The 17,357-nt window shown below is 37.8% G+C and overlaps 2 protein-coding genes across 2 annotated transcripts; both read right to left on the reverse strand.

Annotated features, from left to right (window-relative positions):
* Window positions 1–1,829: 1,829 nt before the first annotated feature.
* Window positions 1,830–2,765, reverse strand: LOC122199866 (olfactory receptor 4S2). Its single transcript, XM_042905236.1, has one exon. It carries the CDS (start codon window positions 2,763–2,765, stop codon window positions 1,830–1,832), a length of 936 nt encoding a protein of 311 aa, XP_042761170.1.
* A 12,133-nt stretch (window positions 2,766–14,898) lies between these two features.
* LOC122200022 (olfactory receptor 4C11) lies at window positions 14,899–15,831 on the reverse strand. The gene has a single exon (XM_042905429.1). The coding sequence runs from the start codon at window positions 15,829–15,831 to the stop codon at window positions 14,899–14,901; it is 933 nt and encodes a 310-aa protein (XP_042761363.1).
* Window positions 15,832–17,357: the final 1,526 nt, after the last annotated feature.

Below are 17,357 nucleotides of genomic sequence, written 5' to 3' on the forward strand. Positions count from 1 at the left end.
TAATAAATCTGTCAGCTTTTACTGTCTTAGGGATGTCAGACCTTCAATAGAACTAACATACCTTGATATTCAAGATGTTATTAGTGCCAAGACATGAAGGGAAGAGTATTGTGGAGGAAATTTACAAATGGATAATGTTTATTTATTCCCCTGATTCCTAAATTTAGTTCAAGTTTAGCTCCCTTTGCATTGCTTAGTAGAATAGACATGGGCATATATTCAAATATAGGATTTTGTGGATTTTATTGGCTCACAGACCTCTTGTGCTCTAAGAACAGCAAATATCATCTAGTTCCAGTGTTTCTAAATCTAAGTGCTAAGATATGCCACTGACTGTACAAAAATTATGGCAAGAGCTTGTTAAAAATACAGATTTTTGAATACCCTTTAATCATGGCCTCGCATATTAGAAACTGTCAGCACAGATTCTGTTATCTGTTCAAAGTCTCTCAAGATGATTCCCATGATTGGACAAGTTTGAGAAGCACTGACCTAATCATTAAAAACTGAGCAAATGGAAGTGCATGGAGATTCCAAGCTGGGACAATAAACATGGATTTGTGTGTTTCCACGGCCAGGATGTTTTAATTATAACTTCTAATTATGGTGCCGCCTTTGATCTTTCTTATCTTTATTTCTTTGAATGTATCAACATCAGAGATAGTTTTTTAAAGCACTGTGTACAGTTCTCAACATAACGTACACACACACACACACACACACACACACACACACAGACATACGCATACACTCCACAGCCATAAACACTTACCCAGGTATGGGCAGTAACTTGAATAATCAGATTTGTGCAAAAATAATAAAACAATGAGAGGGATAATCAGTGATGTGTACATTTGTTATAGGAAAATAAAGCTCAGTTTGTGTGATGTGAAGGAGGGATGTGCGATGAATGGTTCACTGAATTCAGTAAAGCTGCTTTGTTCAAACATTGGAGGAACTACAGTTTCCAAACCACGCATTTCAACGTTGTATTTGCCCTGTGGGTGGAATCAGGTCACCTGCTCATCACAGATGCCTTTGCTTCCATTGAGTTTCTTTAGTTTTTCTTTTAGTCACTTTACATTAATGGAGACTGCTGGCTACGGGGAAGTCAAAGTCAGTTAGCAGAAGCATATTAATGGGGTGTTAAAATTACAATGGGGATCTTGGAGGTAGTTTTTTCCCTAATTTGCAGATTGTTTGGGTAAAGAAAATGTGTCCTAGAGGAAAAGGAGAAAGGGAAAGCTTTCTCCCAAAAGCGGAAGATGAGAACAGGTCTTTCATTTTTCAAGCGTGTTTTATCTTTGACACGCTGCACATATCTCACCTCTCTTTGTGGCCTCACTAGGCTAGTTTCCACTGTATTTTGGAGGACTTATATCAGAGCTCTGTAGCTCAGATCTCTGTTATTTTTCAAGTATACTTTTGTGCATGCAACACATACATATTGAGTGCTCACTATTTTTCAATCACAGTTCTAAATGCTAGAAAACCGCCTTACATGCTTCACAGAGGGCTCTCAATCTTTAAAGAAAATGGCAGAAAGGCCAAAATGGGGAAGAGAAAATAATGGTGCCGAGGAAGATCATGCTGAACTTGTGAGTTTAATAAAATTCCTCTGGCCTCGATATTTCAGAAAATTTATCTAATTATGAAACATTAGAACAAATATAATAATAATTAATAATGACAATAAATAATACCTCAGTTGTCTAGAATGTGTTATTCTCTCTTTTGTTCCTCAAATAAACCCTGTGCTGTTGTTATTACTGTCTTCACTGAACAGATCAGAAAATTTAAGATCATCCAGCTTGAATTGTCGCTTTCAACTACTTACCATTAGCTTCTGGGAAAACCTTCCTGCCCCACAGTCTTTTCATTGCATTCTTCACTTCCGCATTTCTCAGTGTATAAATCAGGGGATTTAACATGGGGGTGATAATGGTGTAAAATACAGCCACCATCTTATCCTCTGAAAAGGTAGTATCAGGGCGCATATACATGAAGGTACAGGGACCAAAAAAGATGATGACCACAGCAATGTGGGAGCCACAGGTGGAGAGTGCTTTGCGCCTGCTTTCTGCTGAGTGCTTTCTCAGGGACACCAGGATGATGGTATAGGAAATGATCAAGATAACAAAGCTCCCCAGAGCAATGGTACCACTGTTGGCTGTCACCACAACACCAATGATGTATGTGTCTGTGCAGGCAAGTTTCAGCACAGGGTGGATATCACAAAAGTAGTGATCGATCTCATTGGGTCCACAAAAGGGTAACGGGACTACCAGAGCCACTTGGATAATGGAGTGTAAGAACCCCCCTATCCACGTCCCCAGCAACATTTTATTGCATCTGTCACAGCCCATGATGGTCGAATAGTGTAGGGGTTTACAGATAGCCACATAACGATCATAGGCCATTACGGTCAGGATGAAGATCTCAGTGCAACCAAAGAAATGTACCCCAAAGAGTTGCAACATGCACCCCACATAGGAGATAGTTTTGCTCTTGGCCAACAGGTCAACAATCATCTTAGGAGCTGTGACCGAAGAGTAACAAATATCCACAAAAGACAAGTAGCTGAGGAAGAAATACATAGGAGACCCGAAAAGCTTGCCCCTGTAAATGGTCAGCATGATGAGGAGGTTTCCCAGAAGAATGACCGTGTAGAAGAAAGAAAACACCACGAAACAAACCTTTTCAACTTCTAGGTTCTGAGAAAGACCCCAGAAAATGAATTCAGTTACATTGTTTATTTTTTCCATGGAATTAGTCTAGCATGCCAAGTTCCCAAGAGACAGCGAAATTACCTGAAAGAGAAACATAACAAGCAAAAAAGACATTTATTTCTGACTCAGAATAAATGGAGAATCACAGTAGTTGAAAATGGAAAAATGGGTACTTGCTGCTGCTTTGCATGCATACTTAAAGAAATTGAGATGTACGTGTTTTGATCGTCTTGCCTCCGTCTGATAGCCCATTCTTTCACCTCAGATGAGGAAACAAAGTCCAGAGAGATAAAGCAAATTCTCTAAGTCATACATCTAACCAAGAATCTCACCCTTTTAAAAGCTTTTAAAAATCTGCTTGTTTCTAGAAATTTACTAATTCTAATCCTGTATAAGGCACTCAACTTAATTTTGAAACAATTCGGTGTTGGGGGATATGGTAAAATTTACATATCTGGAAAAGCTTGCCTTATTTTTGTCACAGAAATGAAAACATGTACCACATTTTCCCGTCTGAATATCACCATGAGTGTTCAAGTAGTTGGGGGTGGGTGACCTCCGCAGCATCTTCCCAGAAAACTCTGATTTTTATGTCCATGAATTTATGGTCCCCTATTTGACATCAAGCTCTTATAGCCAAGAGGTGGTGATGGGTGTAGTTAAAAAGAGAAGTAATATTATACCAATCTCATTCTGAGACAATGGTGCTGTAACTCTAGATAAATTATTTAGTTTCAGGGGCTTCTGTTATCCCGTTTGTGAAATAAGAAAGTTTCAATTTCGTTATACGCTATCATATGAACAGTTATTTCTACTATGAAATCAATTCAGTTCTGTCAGCTAGAATAGCCATGAAACCCTGATAAAAGCAATAAAATAAAATAAAATAAAATGAAAAAGAAGATAAAGCAATAAAAGAAACTGCTAGAGGGTCGTCTGGGTGGCTCAGTTGGTTAAGTGTCCGACTTCAGCTCAGGTCATGATCTCAGTCAGTGGGCTAGAGCCCCACATCAGGGTCTGTGCTGACAGCTCACAGCCTGGAGCCTGCTTCAGATTCTGTGTCTCCCCCTCTCTCTGCTCCACTCCTCTCATGCTCTATCTCTGTCTCTCAAAAATGAATAAACATTAAAACAATTTTTTTTAAAAGGAACTTTTACAGACACATCAAAACCCGTTGGATTTGAAAGGAGTGGAAGTGAAATCTAGGGGTAAGTTCTCATCTTTAGATTCAGTGTTTGAGGATTCCCTGGGGATTACTTTGCCTTAGTAGATTGATTGATTAATTGGTTGATTGATTGATTGATTGATTCATTTTTGAGAGAGAGAGAGGGGTGGGGGGAGGCAGAGAAAGAGAGAGAGACAGAGAATCCCAAGCAGGCCCCAGCGCAGAGCCAGTTGGGGGCTTTAACCCACTAACCGTGAGATCAGAACCTGAGCCAAAATCAAGAGTCTGCTGTTTAATCAACTGACTGAGCCACCCAGGCACCCCGGCCGTAGTTATTTTAAACATTTGTCTGTCAGCTAAAAAACAGTAAAAAAGATAAAGAGAAAAGAAAACGAAGGACTCCGCCCTTAATCTCACTAATTCCTTCATGCATCCTTTTAATCTTTCAGGTTTCATGCTAGTTATGTATCAGTTCTCCCACTGAGGACGCTTTACATATTTCAAAGAGGTCATCACTGGAAATGCTTTAAATCGATTTAGGAAGAGGACCATATAAGTTGCATCTTCAGTGCTGGGACCTCCAGAGCTCTAGTGAGGTCACCAGAACGTATGTATGGAAAGGGGTACGTGAAGTAGTTTTGATTTAAACGTACAAGTTCTTCCCCAAACTGAGCCACAGACGGAAATGATTCCTTGAGTTGTAGGTTAGGGTGGGATTTCACAGTGTCTTAGCTCATCATTAGGAATTTTGTCCATCTGAGGCCATATCCCCTCAAGATCTGTCACATGCAGCACTTTCGGCTTCTACTTAAGTCTGTGCTCTCCACTGTCTTTCTGCAGTAACATGGTGTGGTGCCCCTCACTTCCAGCTTTTGGGAAACTACAAGGCTGTGCTTCCTCAAGTCTGTATTAGAGCTAACAGAATAGTCATTACAGGTGTGTCTTCTCTTATTCAGCACAAAATAATGATGATCATAACAATGGTAAAAAATTGAAATGGCGATAATAATTCAGACTCAGACTCAAGATTACCCTCCCTGATTTTACATGTTCCTTCTCCTTCGTTTTTCTTTCTGAATTACAAAACAAAAACAAACAAAACAAAACAAAACAAAACAGCTATTTTCTCCTGGAGAGAGCCCTTCAAGAGGGCTTGATAATAGTTTTTGATAACTGAATTATGTCGCTTGGTTTTCATTTAGAAGAAACTGGCATTTAAACACAGCCTGGGTATTATCCTTCTTTTATTCAGTCTATATATATGGTCCTAAAGGAACTCATTTCTCTTTGAATCAAGACTCATCTCCAATAATTTCTTCCTCTTGTTTCTGAGCATTTCAAACATGACAATGCCTCCATTTCTTTTGAAATTATTGTTATTTTCTTGTTCACAATCATGCTACCATAATTTATACATGATTATAAATATATGTAATTTATAATCATGTGTAGATGCACTTTATTATCTCATCATCGTCTTAATGATTTTATTCTCCCCTTATTTCTGAGAACAGTGTCTCATAATTATCTTACAGGTATTCAAGATATAGCAATTTTATTTAACTCCCCTTTTCAATAACCCTTTTTATTTTAAGTTTTAGAAGAAAAAATCCTCACCAGTATTGTTCAGGGCTCAAATTTTGTTTTATATTCGTATCTCTTCTGAGATAATTTGGGTGCGGCTATCCATGAGCGAGTAATGCCTTAGGAATTGCTTTGTGAATAATTAATATCAGAGAATCTCTGACCTGCAAAACTCAAGGGCTGGTAAAAGTCAGCTCTTCCTCATTCCTGGTTCTGTCTCTCACCTGCTGAAACCTGCAATTTCACAGTATCTTTGGCAACAAATGCTCCTTTCTCTACTTCTTATTTGGTGCATTCAGAGAATGATGCAAAATGTTAATGACCTTGGGGAAAGCCTTTCTCCCAAAGTCTCCCTCCATATTCAGAACCGTGATAGAGAACTAACAATGATCTTGTCAATGTGTTAAAAATTTTTTTTAAATTTTTCTTTATTTGCTAAGTTTAAAAATCAGTCAGTTGTCGCATTTAGGACCATACCACTAATCCAAAGCATTTCAGTAAGCACAAGTAACCGTGTATGATTGATATCTTGTTCATGGGATTAATATGTTTAACTATACAAAGGTATTAAATACTTAATATAACACATAGGTTAAAATATCGATTTGGGGTTATTTATTGAATTTTAATTCTACTCCTTTGAAAGTTCTATTTGATTGGAAAATAGTTGGTTCAATAGTGTCACTGGGGTTCACTGTTTTTCTTTTTAATTGAATCTCTGCTGATTTCTGGAGAAATTGGTGGGAAGTTTACTTCTAGCTCATACCTGGGACAAACGTACTGCAGGCTTTCAGTCTTTTACTTTTTGAGTGTAAGCCATTAACATTGACTCTTGACCACTAATATTCTTTCTTATTCCTCTCCTGTTCCTTACTCTTTCTTTCTCCTCATTCTTTCTGGTCTTTCTTTTTCCTTCCTACTCATCAAACCTCCTGCTTCCTTTTCCATATAACGTCCAATATCCCAGACCCTTACTTGTTTCTGCTCTTAGATGGAGTGTATCGACTTGCACAGTGGATTTTTTGATCTCACTGGACATTTTAAGGGAGACTGTATGTTCCTTTTCCAATCTGTAAATAGCCACAAAGGGGGAGAATGTAGCCATTGGCTTCCCTTTCCCCACTGGCCAAAGTTCACCCCACAGTGGGCCATTTGCACTGCAGTCTGGCCATGTCACTGGACTCTTCCGGCAGCTGTGGGAAAAGGCAGAGTCCGAACTGGCAGCGGGGGCATTCAGAGCAGGAGGAGAGCTTTGTGGGAAAGCCACTGGGCGTATTTAGGTTCCAATCATGTCACACAGTCTCTTCTACCTCAGCAGCAATAGGAAATGTCCGTGAGTAGGATTTCAGAAGTGCTCACATCCATGTGGCTCACATCCAAAGTCCTGTCACGTCAGGCTCACAAACGACCTAAAGATGGAGAATAGTTTCCAGAAATTTCTTTGTCTATGGTCTCTTAATATCATAATAAAATGCAGGCCATTGTTAAGGCATCTCGGGCTACAGGCAAGAGAATTTCAGGACCCTGGGTGACATAACAATCTGGGAATCTTGCTTGATGCACCTCACACTCAGCTGTTAGCTCTCAGTTGCTTGACTGCTCAGGTGACATTCACTTTCACCCCAAAGGGACTTGACTCTTTCGTGCTTTGCCCTTGTCAGTGGATCCTCCTGAAAACTAATCATCTTTATAGTCACATGATAAAAGATTTGGACTAGCACCCTCACATACAGTATATGTCACTTCCCAAATTTAAAGTCCCATAAAATACTGTGTCTCTTTCCTACTGCTAAGAGATGTGGATAGAAAACACTTTCTGGGGGCGCCTGGGTGGCTCAGTCAGTTAAGCGTCTGACTTTGGCTCAGGTCACGATCTCACAGCTCGTGAGTTCGAGCCCCACATCGGGCTCTGTGCTGACAGCTCAGAGCCTGGAGCCTGCTTCCAATTCTGTGTCTTTCTCTCTCTCTTCCCCTCTCTCACTCATGCTCTGTCTCTGTCTCTCAAAAATAAATAAACATTAAAAAAAAATTAAAAAAAAAAAAAAAGAAAACACTTTCTGTTTCAACTGAGGGAATCTCTGTGTCTCCCAGACCACCGGAGTCTTAAGAACTCCGGTGTGACAGTCCCCCCACACTTCACAGTGTTTATCTACCGCTTTCTGCCTTGTGTGAACTTAGGAGGTGTGTAAGTTATCTACTGCTACAGACTGGCAAACACTAGGCCAGAAATTCGTGGCTTACAGCCCCAAAGTTTAATCCCCAAATTGGTGGTTTTAAATGGCAAAACCAAAATTTAAAGACTTAAAAGCATAAAAGCAATTTATTTGATTATGATTCTGCAGTTGGGGTTGGATTCAGCTGGGTGGTCCTTCTTCTCGTTTCACCTGGAAACACTCTGAATGGTGCAAATGGAGTTTGAATGGAGTACCTGGTCCAAGATGGCCTCATTCACACATTCAGGAATTGGCTCAGATATGCCAGTTCTCATTCATTCTCCAGGAGCGTAGATTGGGCTCTACCATATATACCACAGTTGTTTTAGGGCAATGGTTGTTTCACAAAAGTAAAAGCTTCAAGACCTCTCAAGCCAACCTTTAGGGATTAATCGAAATCACTTTTGCCACATTCTTCTCATGTGGTTAAAGGTTATCTGTGTCACACACGTTTAGTCCAGATAGAAGCATGGAGAGATAGATTCCACTTTTTTTTTATTGAGCTATAACTAGCAAATGACATTACTATGGGTCTCAGCTGTACAACCTAATGATTTAATATTGCATAAATTCAATATTGCAAGATGATCACCATAATAGTCTAGTTAGCATCCATCACCAAACATAGTTATATTTTTTTCTTGTGATGAAAACTTTTAAGAGCTACCTTTTGCGATTTTCAAATAAAGAATAGAGTGTTATTAACTGTAGACACTATGTTGTACATGATTACATTCCCATATGTAATATTTGTTTATTTTATACCTATAAGTTCCTTCCTTTTTGCCACTTTCACCCATTTCACCCGGCCTCCCTATCCCCCACTCTGGCAAGCACCAATCTCTTCTCTGTATCTACAAGTTCAGTTTATTGATTTGTTTTTTAAGATTCCACAGATAAGTGAAATCATATGGTATTTGTCTTTCTATGTTTGACTTATTTTTTAAGTCATTATTTATTTATTTATTTATTTATTTATTTATTTATTTATTTTGAGAGAAATAGAGAGAGAGAGAGAGAGAGAGAGAGAGAGAGAGAATTACCTGGGGAGGGACAGAGAGAGGAGAGGACAGATGATCTGAAGTGGGTTCTGTGCTGACAACAGAGAGCCTGATGCGGGGCTCAAACTCACTAACAGCAAGATCATGACCTGAGCTGAGTCAGATGCTTAACTGACCGAGCCACCCAGGTGTCCCTATGTTTGACTTACTTAGCATAATGCCCATAAAGATCCATCCACCTTTGCAAATGGCGATATTCAAAGGGAGAGCAATATCTCATTTTTATGAAGGCAGAAATTTGGAGCTGTTCAGTTAAAGCTGAACCTGTCAAGATCTTCTGACTATAGTGCTTGGCTCCCACCTACACCCCTGTGAGAGAGAGAAAGAGAGAGAGAGAGAGAGCATGAGTGGGGGAGGAGCACAGGCAGAGGGGGACAGAGGATCTGAAGCAGGCTCCGTGCTGACAGCAGTGAGCCCAATGTGGGGCTTGAACTCACGAACCATGAGATCATGACCTGAGCTGAAGTTGGACGCTCAACCGGCTGAAAAACCTGGGTGCCCCATCTGGTCTTTTTGTATTCCACATGCTATTGATTTCCCAATAATACAATTTCTCAGAGTCATTCTGTATGAATTATACACATTAAAAGATCAAATACAGTGCTCACCATTTAAACACTTAATCATAATAGAGATCCAAAGTCATTGTTATGCACTGATTTTTAATAGGTCATTTATATACCTTCTATTTATGGGAAATAAATTTGTAATAATAGTATCTGTTTTTAATAGCTTTCTTGAGGTATAATCCACATAGTATACAATTCACTTATTTAAAGTATATAATTTAATAGCTGTTAATATAGAAGACTGTGAGACAATCAAGACTATCTAATTTTACAACATCTCTGCCACCTGAAAAGCAGCTTTGTCCCATTCACAGTCACTTCTTATTCCTCTCCCTCACCATCACCAGCAGTCCCCAGAAAGCACTAATCCACTTCCACTATAGATCTGCTTGTCTAGACATTTCATATAAAAGGAATTATATGCTTTGTTATCTTTGGTAACTTGTTTCTTTCACTTAACATAATGTTCTTAGCATAAGTGTCATCCACCCTGTGGCAAGTATCAGTATTTCTTTCCTCTTTGTTGATGAATAAAACTCCATCTTATGAATATATAATTCATCCGTTGATTGACATGTAGAATGTTTCTCAATTTCAGCTTTTAGGAATAGTGCTCCTATGGACACTGGCGTACAAGTTTCTGTGTGGATATATGTTTAATGTCTCCTAAAAGAATTGCTAGATCGTTGTTGATACATGTTTAACACTTTTAAGGAAACGCCAAGTTGCTTTGCAAAGTGGCTGCACCAGTTTACAATCCTACTGGCAATTTATGAGAACTCCAGTTTCTCTACATCCTCGCTGACACTTGTTATTTTCTGTCTTCTTTGATTCTCGATGTCCTAGTGGGTATAAAGTGGTATCGCATTATGGCTGAGGTTTGCGTTTCCTATTAACCAAAGGTGTTAAACATCTTCTCAGGTGCCTTCGGCCACTTGTATATTTTCTGTGGCGATCTGTTTATTCAGATATTTTACCAAGTTTTAAGCAGAGTTATTATCTTTTTATTATTAAGGGGTAGGAGTTATTTATATAGTCTGAAAACAAATTTCTTATCAGACACAAGTATTTTCTTCTACTCTGTGGGTTGGCTCTCACTTTGTTGATGACATAATTTTCAGTACAAAAGGTTTGTAATTTTCAGTACAAAAGGTTTTAGATGCCAATGCATCTTTCAAAGTCACTATTATGTATTAATTTCTAATAAAATATTTTATATCTTCCACTCATGGGAATTAAATTCTTAATAACCATCACTGTTCTGCTTTTTTCCTGTAGAAATTTTCACTAGATTTGATAGGCACTTCGGGTGGGGGGATGTAGGACTTAGAGATATTGATTGATTTTTTTTTTTTTTTTTGGTAATACAATTCTATTCATGAGATGAATTTTACATACAATGAAATGAAGACCTTTTAAGTATATAGTCTGATAAGTTTGGGTAAATGTATGTACTCACATAGCCATTAACAAATTCAAGATTGGGGTGCCTGGGTGGCTCAGTCGGTTGAGCAACCGACTTTGGCTCAGATCATGATCTCACAGTTTATGAGTTCAAGCCCCACATCAAGGTGTGTGTCATTAGTCCATTACTTTTCTTTGCTAGAGACTATTCTGTCTATCCTGACAACTCTGTCTTTCAAGAGCAATGTATTTGCATTTAATGTAATGCAAGCTCTGTGCTGACAGCCCAGAGCCTGGAGCCTGCTTTAGATTCTAGGTCTCCCTCTATCTCTCTGCCCCTCCCCCACTCATGCTCTGTCTCTCTCTGCCTTGGAAATAAATAAACATTAAAAAAAAGAAATTAAAGATCTAGAATACTTTTATTAATCCAGAAAGTTCTGTCATGTTCTTCTTCAGTTAATTCGCCCAGACATAACTACTGTCCTTATTTGTATTACTGTTTCTTTTTTTTTATATGAAATTTATTGTCAAATTGGTTTCCATACAACACCCAGTGCTCATCCCAACAGGTGCCCTCCTCAATAACCATCACCCACCCTCCCCTTCCTCCCACCTCCCTATATCACTCTGTTTCAATGTTTAGTGTTTTGTACTATTCTATAGCTTCATGTAAATTGAATCATAGCATTTACTCATAGTGTTCTTAGATTCATCATATTGAGGTGTGTGTCATTAGTCCATTACTTTTCTTTGCTAGAGACTATTCTGTCTATCCTGACAACTCTGTCTTTCAAGAGCAATGTATTTGCATTTAATGTAATTGTTAATTTTTTTGGAATAAGTTCATCTTATTGGAGTTTACTTTTTTGTCCCCTTTATAATTTATTTTATTTCTTTTCTATATTATTTTGAGCTAATTGAGTAGATGATTTTCATCTATTATTCAATTTTGCCTTCTTTTAACATCTTCTTTTTTAAATAATAGGCTTTATTTTTTTATAGCAGTTTTAGGTTCACAGGTACATTGAATAGAAGTTGTGGAGATTTCCCATGGACCTTCATGTTCCCTGATTTCAGAGGGTCTGAATAGATATTTTTCCAAAGACATGCACATGACCACCAGGTACATCAAAATGTGTTCGACGTCAGAAGTCATCAGGGAAATGCAAATCAGAATCGTAATATATATCATTTGATATCTCTTAGAATGACTATTATCAAAAAGACAAGAGATAAGAAATGTTGCTGACGATGTGGTGAAAAGGGATCCCCTGTGGACCATTGATGGGTGTGTAGATTGGTACAGCCATTATGGAAAATAGTATGGAGGTTCCTCAAAATATTAAAAATAGAACTACCATCCATCAATTCCACATTGGGTATATATCCACAGGATCTGAAATCATGATTGTGAAGGGCTATCTGCATTCCTAGGTTCATTGCACCATTATTCACAATAGCCAAGGTGTGGTACAACCTCATCCCTGAGTGATGAATCAATATAGAAAATGTGTGATATATATTATTCAGACTTTAAAAAGGGGAAAATTCTACCATTTGCATAACATGGATGGAGCTGGAGGCCTTGATGCTAAGCGAAACAAGAAAGACACAGACAGAGAAATACTGCATGATCTCACTTATGTGTGGAAATGATATAGTTCAGTTCACAGAAGCAGAGAGTAGAATGGCATTGGGAGAAATGGGGAGATGTTGGCCAAAGGGTACAAGGTTTCAGTTATGCAGAATGAATAAATTCCACAGATCTACTATATTGCATGGTTACTGTAGTTAACAATACCATAATGTATACTTGAAATTGCAAAAAGGATAGATCTTACACTAAATCTTCTTACACACACACACACACACACACACACACACACACACACAATGGTAACTATGTAGAAAAGACATATGTGCTAATTAGTTTGATTGTGGTGATCTTTTCACATTATATGCGTATCAAAAAATCAACTTGTACCACTTAAATATATATATAATCTTTGTATGTCAACATGCCAATTTTGGGACCACTAGTGTAGTCATGAAGCTTCATAATATCCCAGAAAGCAAAAAGCAGTGAGAACACTGAAAACTTGTTATTTTACTGAATTTGTTATAAAATAATCTTTGACAGGAATAAAATATTAGTGTTGGAAAGGGTTCCCAGTTAAATAATGAACAGCGTTAAAAGTGAAACGGAATTTTTTAAGTTTATGTATTTATTTTGAGAGAGAGAGAGAGGAGAGAGAGAAAGCGCAAGTGGGGGAAGGGCAGAGAGAGAGAGAGAGAGTCCCAAGCAGGCTCTGTACAGTCAACACAGAGCCCAAGGTGGGGTTCAGCCCACGAACCGTGTTATCATGACCTGAGCTGAAATCAAGAGTTGGATGCTCAACCAACTAAGCCTCCCAGGTGCCCCCAAAATGAAATGGAATCTTGTAATAGTTACCAAGGATGTGATACACTTTAATACACTGAAATCAACGAATTGTATTGTTTGTTTTTTAAAGTTTTTATTTAAATTCCAGTTATTTAACATACAGCATGGTATTAGTTTCAGGTGGACAATATAGTGATTCAACACTTCCATACAGCACTCAGCGCTCATCACAACAAGTGCCCTCCTGAATCCCCATCACCTGTTTTACCCATTGACATTCCCTCCACTGACCCACCTCTGGTAACCATCACTCCGTTCTCTATAGTTAAGAGTCTGTTTCTTTTTTTTTCTTTTTCTTTTTTTTTCTTCTGTCTCTCTCTCTCTCTCTCTTTCCCCCCCATACTGGTTTGCTTTATTTCTTAAATTCTACATATGAGTGAAGTCATGGTATTTCTCTTTCTCTGACTGACCTATTTCACTTAGCATAATACTCTCTAGTTTTATTCATGTTTTTGCAAATGGCAAGATTTCATTCTTTTTGATGGCTGAATAATAGTCCATTGTGTATGTCTACCAGATCTTCTTTACCCATTCATCGGTCGATAGACAATTGGGTTGTTTCCATAGTTTGGTTATTGAAGATAATGCTGCTATAAAATTTGGGGTGCATGTATCCCTTGAATTATTGTAATCTCTGTAATCAATGAATCTTAAAGCTTCATGATATAAACTTTGGCATGCAAGTAATCAAGGCACATCTGCTAATCTGCTCTGCCCACTATGGCATCGAAATTCTATTGGCAGTCCTAACTTGAGAATCCATACTACTCCATTACTAGGGAAGAACAAATAGAGAATTAAAGAGGCTTCTTGCTGCAAAAGTGGGTTCTCTCTACCTCTATTAACTAGAGACAAGTCTAGTGAGTATTTCTGAATGCCTCTGGTACTTTCTTTTATTCCATTGACACAACACAACTTTAAATGAAATAATATCATCCATTTTTTTTTCCTTCAAGCTAGGCTCTACCTTTCTGTACTTCAATCTCAAAAAATATGTTGTATCTTTTGTGTATTTTGAAATATTTATTCCATCTTGACAACATATATTATTTTACTTCTTTCCCTCTTAGAGTTATAGATTTCTCTTGTTGTAATTCCTATATACCAATCATACAAACTAGCAGAATATCTCAAGGCCTTTGTAACACTACATTTAAAAAATCTCACACATAATGCCTCCGTTATCTTAATAGTCAAGAAACAACAAGAAAAATTATATATATATATATATATATATATATATATATATATATATATATTTGGCTTTGGTTCACTAACATGGAACTTTTAAAAGTGAAACTAATGATAGAATTAAAAGAACTTCTTGACACACAAAGTTAATTCCTTTGCTCTGAAAGTGCTCAAGACAAAACAGGATACCCTATCTGAAATGTGCTATCGTCAGAATTACAAGTCATAGAGAACAGGCTATACTTTATGGATGCTCACTGTTTGAACAGTTGTGATTGTGTCAATATCTTTCTTCTTACCAAACCAGAGTGTAGACTGAGATGTGGGGAATATTTCACAATTGCCAATGTTAGAATTGAGCTCTCAGGAAAAGAAAGAACCAGGATGGCAATATGAAAGAAGCTACTAGCTTGTGGGCAGAAGTACTGAAAAAAGTAAGGAAATCAGATGGATTATATTAGAGAGCATTGGGGAAGTCGGAACATACACTGTCAGCTTTGCTATCTGTACAGATTAAATAATCAACCAAAACCCTCGATTCATTTTTTGTTTTCTGAGGTAATTTTGAGATGCCATAGCTTTCTCATGGCATTTTTCACTTCTACATTTCTCAGTGTGTAGATGAGTGGGTTGAGAAATGGTGTCCCAATAGTATAAAATACGGCCACCATCTTATCCATGGGGAAAGTGGTTGGGGGGCGTGTATAAATAAATATACATGGACCAAAGAATAAGACTACTACAATGATGTGGGAAGTGCAAGTAGAGAGAGCTTTTTTCCTCCCTTCTGCACTGTGGTTTCTCAGTGAATGCAAGATGACAATGTATGAGATCATCAGTATCACAAAACTGCTTGAGCAAATGGCCCCGCTGTTAGACACCAACAGCGTGTTGATCACGTAAGTGTCCATGCAAGCAAGTTTCAGCAAGGGCTGCAAATCACAGCAGTAATGATCAATCAAATTGGGTCCACAGAAAGGCAATCTCAAGGCCAGGATAATCTGGGCTATAGAATGTATAAAAGACCCTATCCATGCAAGAACAATCAGGATGGTGCAGGCCTGACGGCTCATGATGGTTGGGTAACGTAAGGGCTTACAGATGGCCACGTAGCGATCAACGGCCATGAGGATGAGGACGAAGATCTCCATGCAGCCAAATAAATGTAGTGAAAAGACTTGAGTCATACACTCATTGTAAGAGATGATTTTTTTTGCAGAGAGTGCATCCACAATTAGTCTGGGGGCTGTGGAAGTTGAAAAACAGGAATCAGCAAGGGACAAGTAAAATAGGAAAAAGTACATGGGGCTCTCAAGTGTCCGGCTGGACTTGATGGTCACAATAATAAGCAAATTCCCTACCACAGTTCCCACATAAAAAATGAAGAAGATTACAAATACCACTTTCTGTCTCATAGGATCTTGGGTCAATCCTAATAGTATAAACTCAGTTACGCTGTTATTTTGCTGCATAATTTCAGGCAAACTGGAGAAAGTGCAGTTTAGAAATGATCTGCAAAGAAAAAAGTATGAAATGAATTCTCCATTTGGAGGTCAAATCTATATGCTTGATCATGGAAGGTTCGCTTACCAATGGATAATCCCTTGTTTTCTTTTGAATAAAGTGGAAATCACAATATTCACAATTTATTCACCTGACTGCCTATGGAAACGATGAAATATGTTGATAATGAAAGAGTACCTGATTCTTCAGGCATAATAAACATTAATTTAGGGGATTTGTTATGAGAGGGTATCTTTTTGAGCTGAATGTCTTTCTTTAGTTTACAACAAGGACCTATGAGAATAGAATGTTGCAAAATGGAGACAACTCATGCATGATTTACATGCTGTACTTTCCTATTACTTGAACCTGGTAGTTCAGTTATAAAGTCTCTTCTAGTAAACATTCTGAACATTGAAGGAATGATGTAGAAACACTGAGAGTGTTTTCCTTAACAAAAACCTAAACACACACACACACACACACACACACACACACACACACAGAGAGAGAGAGAGAGAGAGAGAGAGAGGGAGAGACAGTCTTAGCAGTGATCAATTGGTCCACTCAATTGTGAAACTTACTTTAATCTGTTACCTTGACTAAATTTATTTCCTGTTACTTTACCTCTCAATAATTTCTAGTTGCTTACAGTTCTAAATTTGGTATCTATCATTACACTGTGTACTTTTACAGTTATACAATAATTATACTATATTATGTTGTCCCTTCATTCAGAATTTTTATGGGTCTTTTAGCATATATTCTTTTTTTAATTATTATTTTTTAAAGTTTTTTTTAAAACTTATTTTGAGGTAGGGGGGGGCTGGAAAAGAGAAAGGGAGAGACAGAATCCCAAGCAGGCTCTGTGCTGTCAGTGCAGAGCAGGACGCAGGGCTCAAACTCACCACGTGTGAAATCATGACCTGAGTCGAGATCAAGAGTCAGACACTTAACCGACTTAGCCACTCAGGCTGCCCAATTTTCTTGAAACACAGGAGAGATTGAGACTGAAATTAAGGATAAATAGAGAACATTTGGCATAAATCAAGATATTTTTTCAAATGTCATGTTATCTTAAGCACCAGGGATTTGGAAAATTAGCTAAGGAAGCTCCAAATCATATTTGAAATTTTTCAAAAGAATTCTTGGAATCTATATTCTTGAGTGTCCCATACCCAGACTTCAGTAAGAGAAGATAGAGACAGGAAGGAAACAAATATTTCCTTATATACACCAAACAATGGAAAAATCCTTTTCTATTCTCATCACATATATCTTCCAAATAGTAGCACAATTAAAAGGTAATTAGAAGGTGCCAAATCGTTTAAGTATATTTACAACATATATTCGGGACAAAGCATAGTTTTCTCAAATATAAATGGGTTTCAGAGGTCAATCTTTAAAAACACAGCACAAATGAATAATGGGCAAAAGAGCTGATTTCAAAAGGAACTCTTCTTATTAAAAATAATTAAGCATGGGAAAAGATACT

Source organism: Panthera leo, chromosome D1 (assembly GCF_018350215.1).
Source record: "Panthera leo isolate Ple1 chromosome D1, P.leo_Ple1_pat1.1, whole genome shotgun sequence".
Classification (NCBI taxonomy): Eukaryota; Metazoa; Chordata; class Mammalia; order Carnivora; family Felidae; genus Panthera; species Panthera leo.

Coding starts and splice junctions, on each gene's coding strand:
- LOC122199866 (XM_042905236.1), bottom strand. CDS start 2,765: ATGGAAAAAATAAACAATGTAACTGAATTCATTTTCTGGGGTCTTTCT.
- LOC122200022 (XM_042905429.1), bottom strand. CDS start 15,831: ATGCAGCAAAATAACAGCGTAACTGAGTTTATACTATTAGGATTGACC.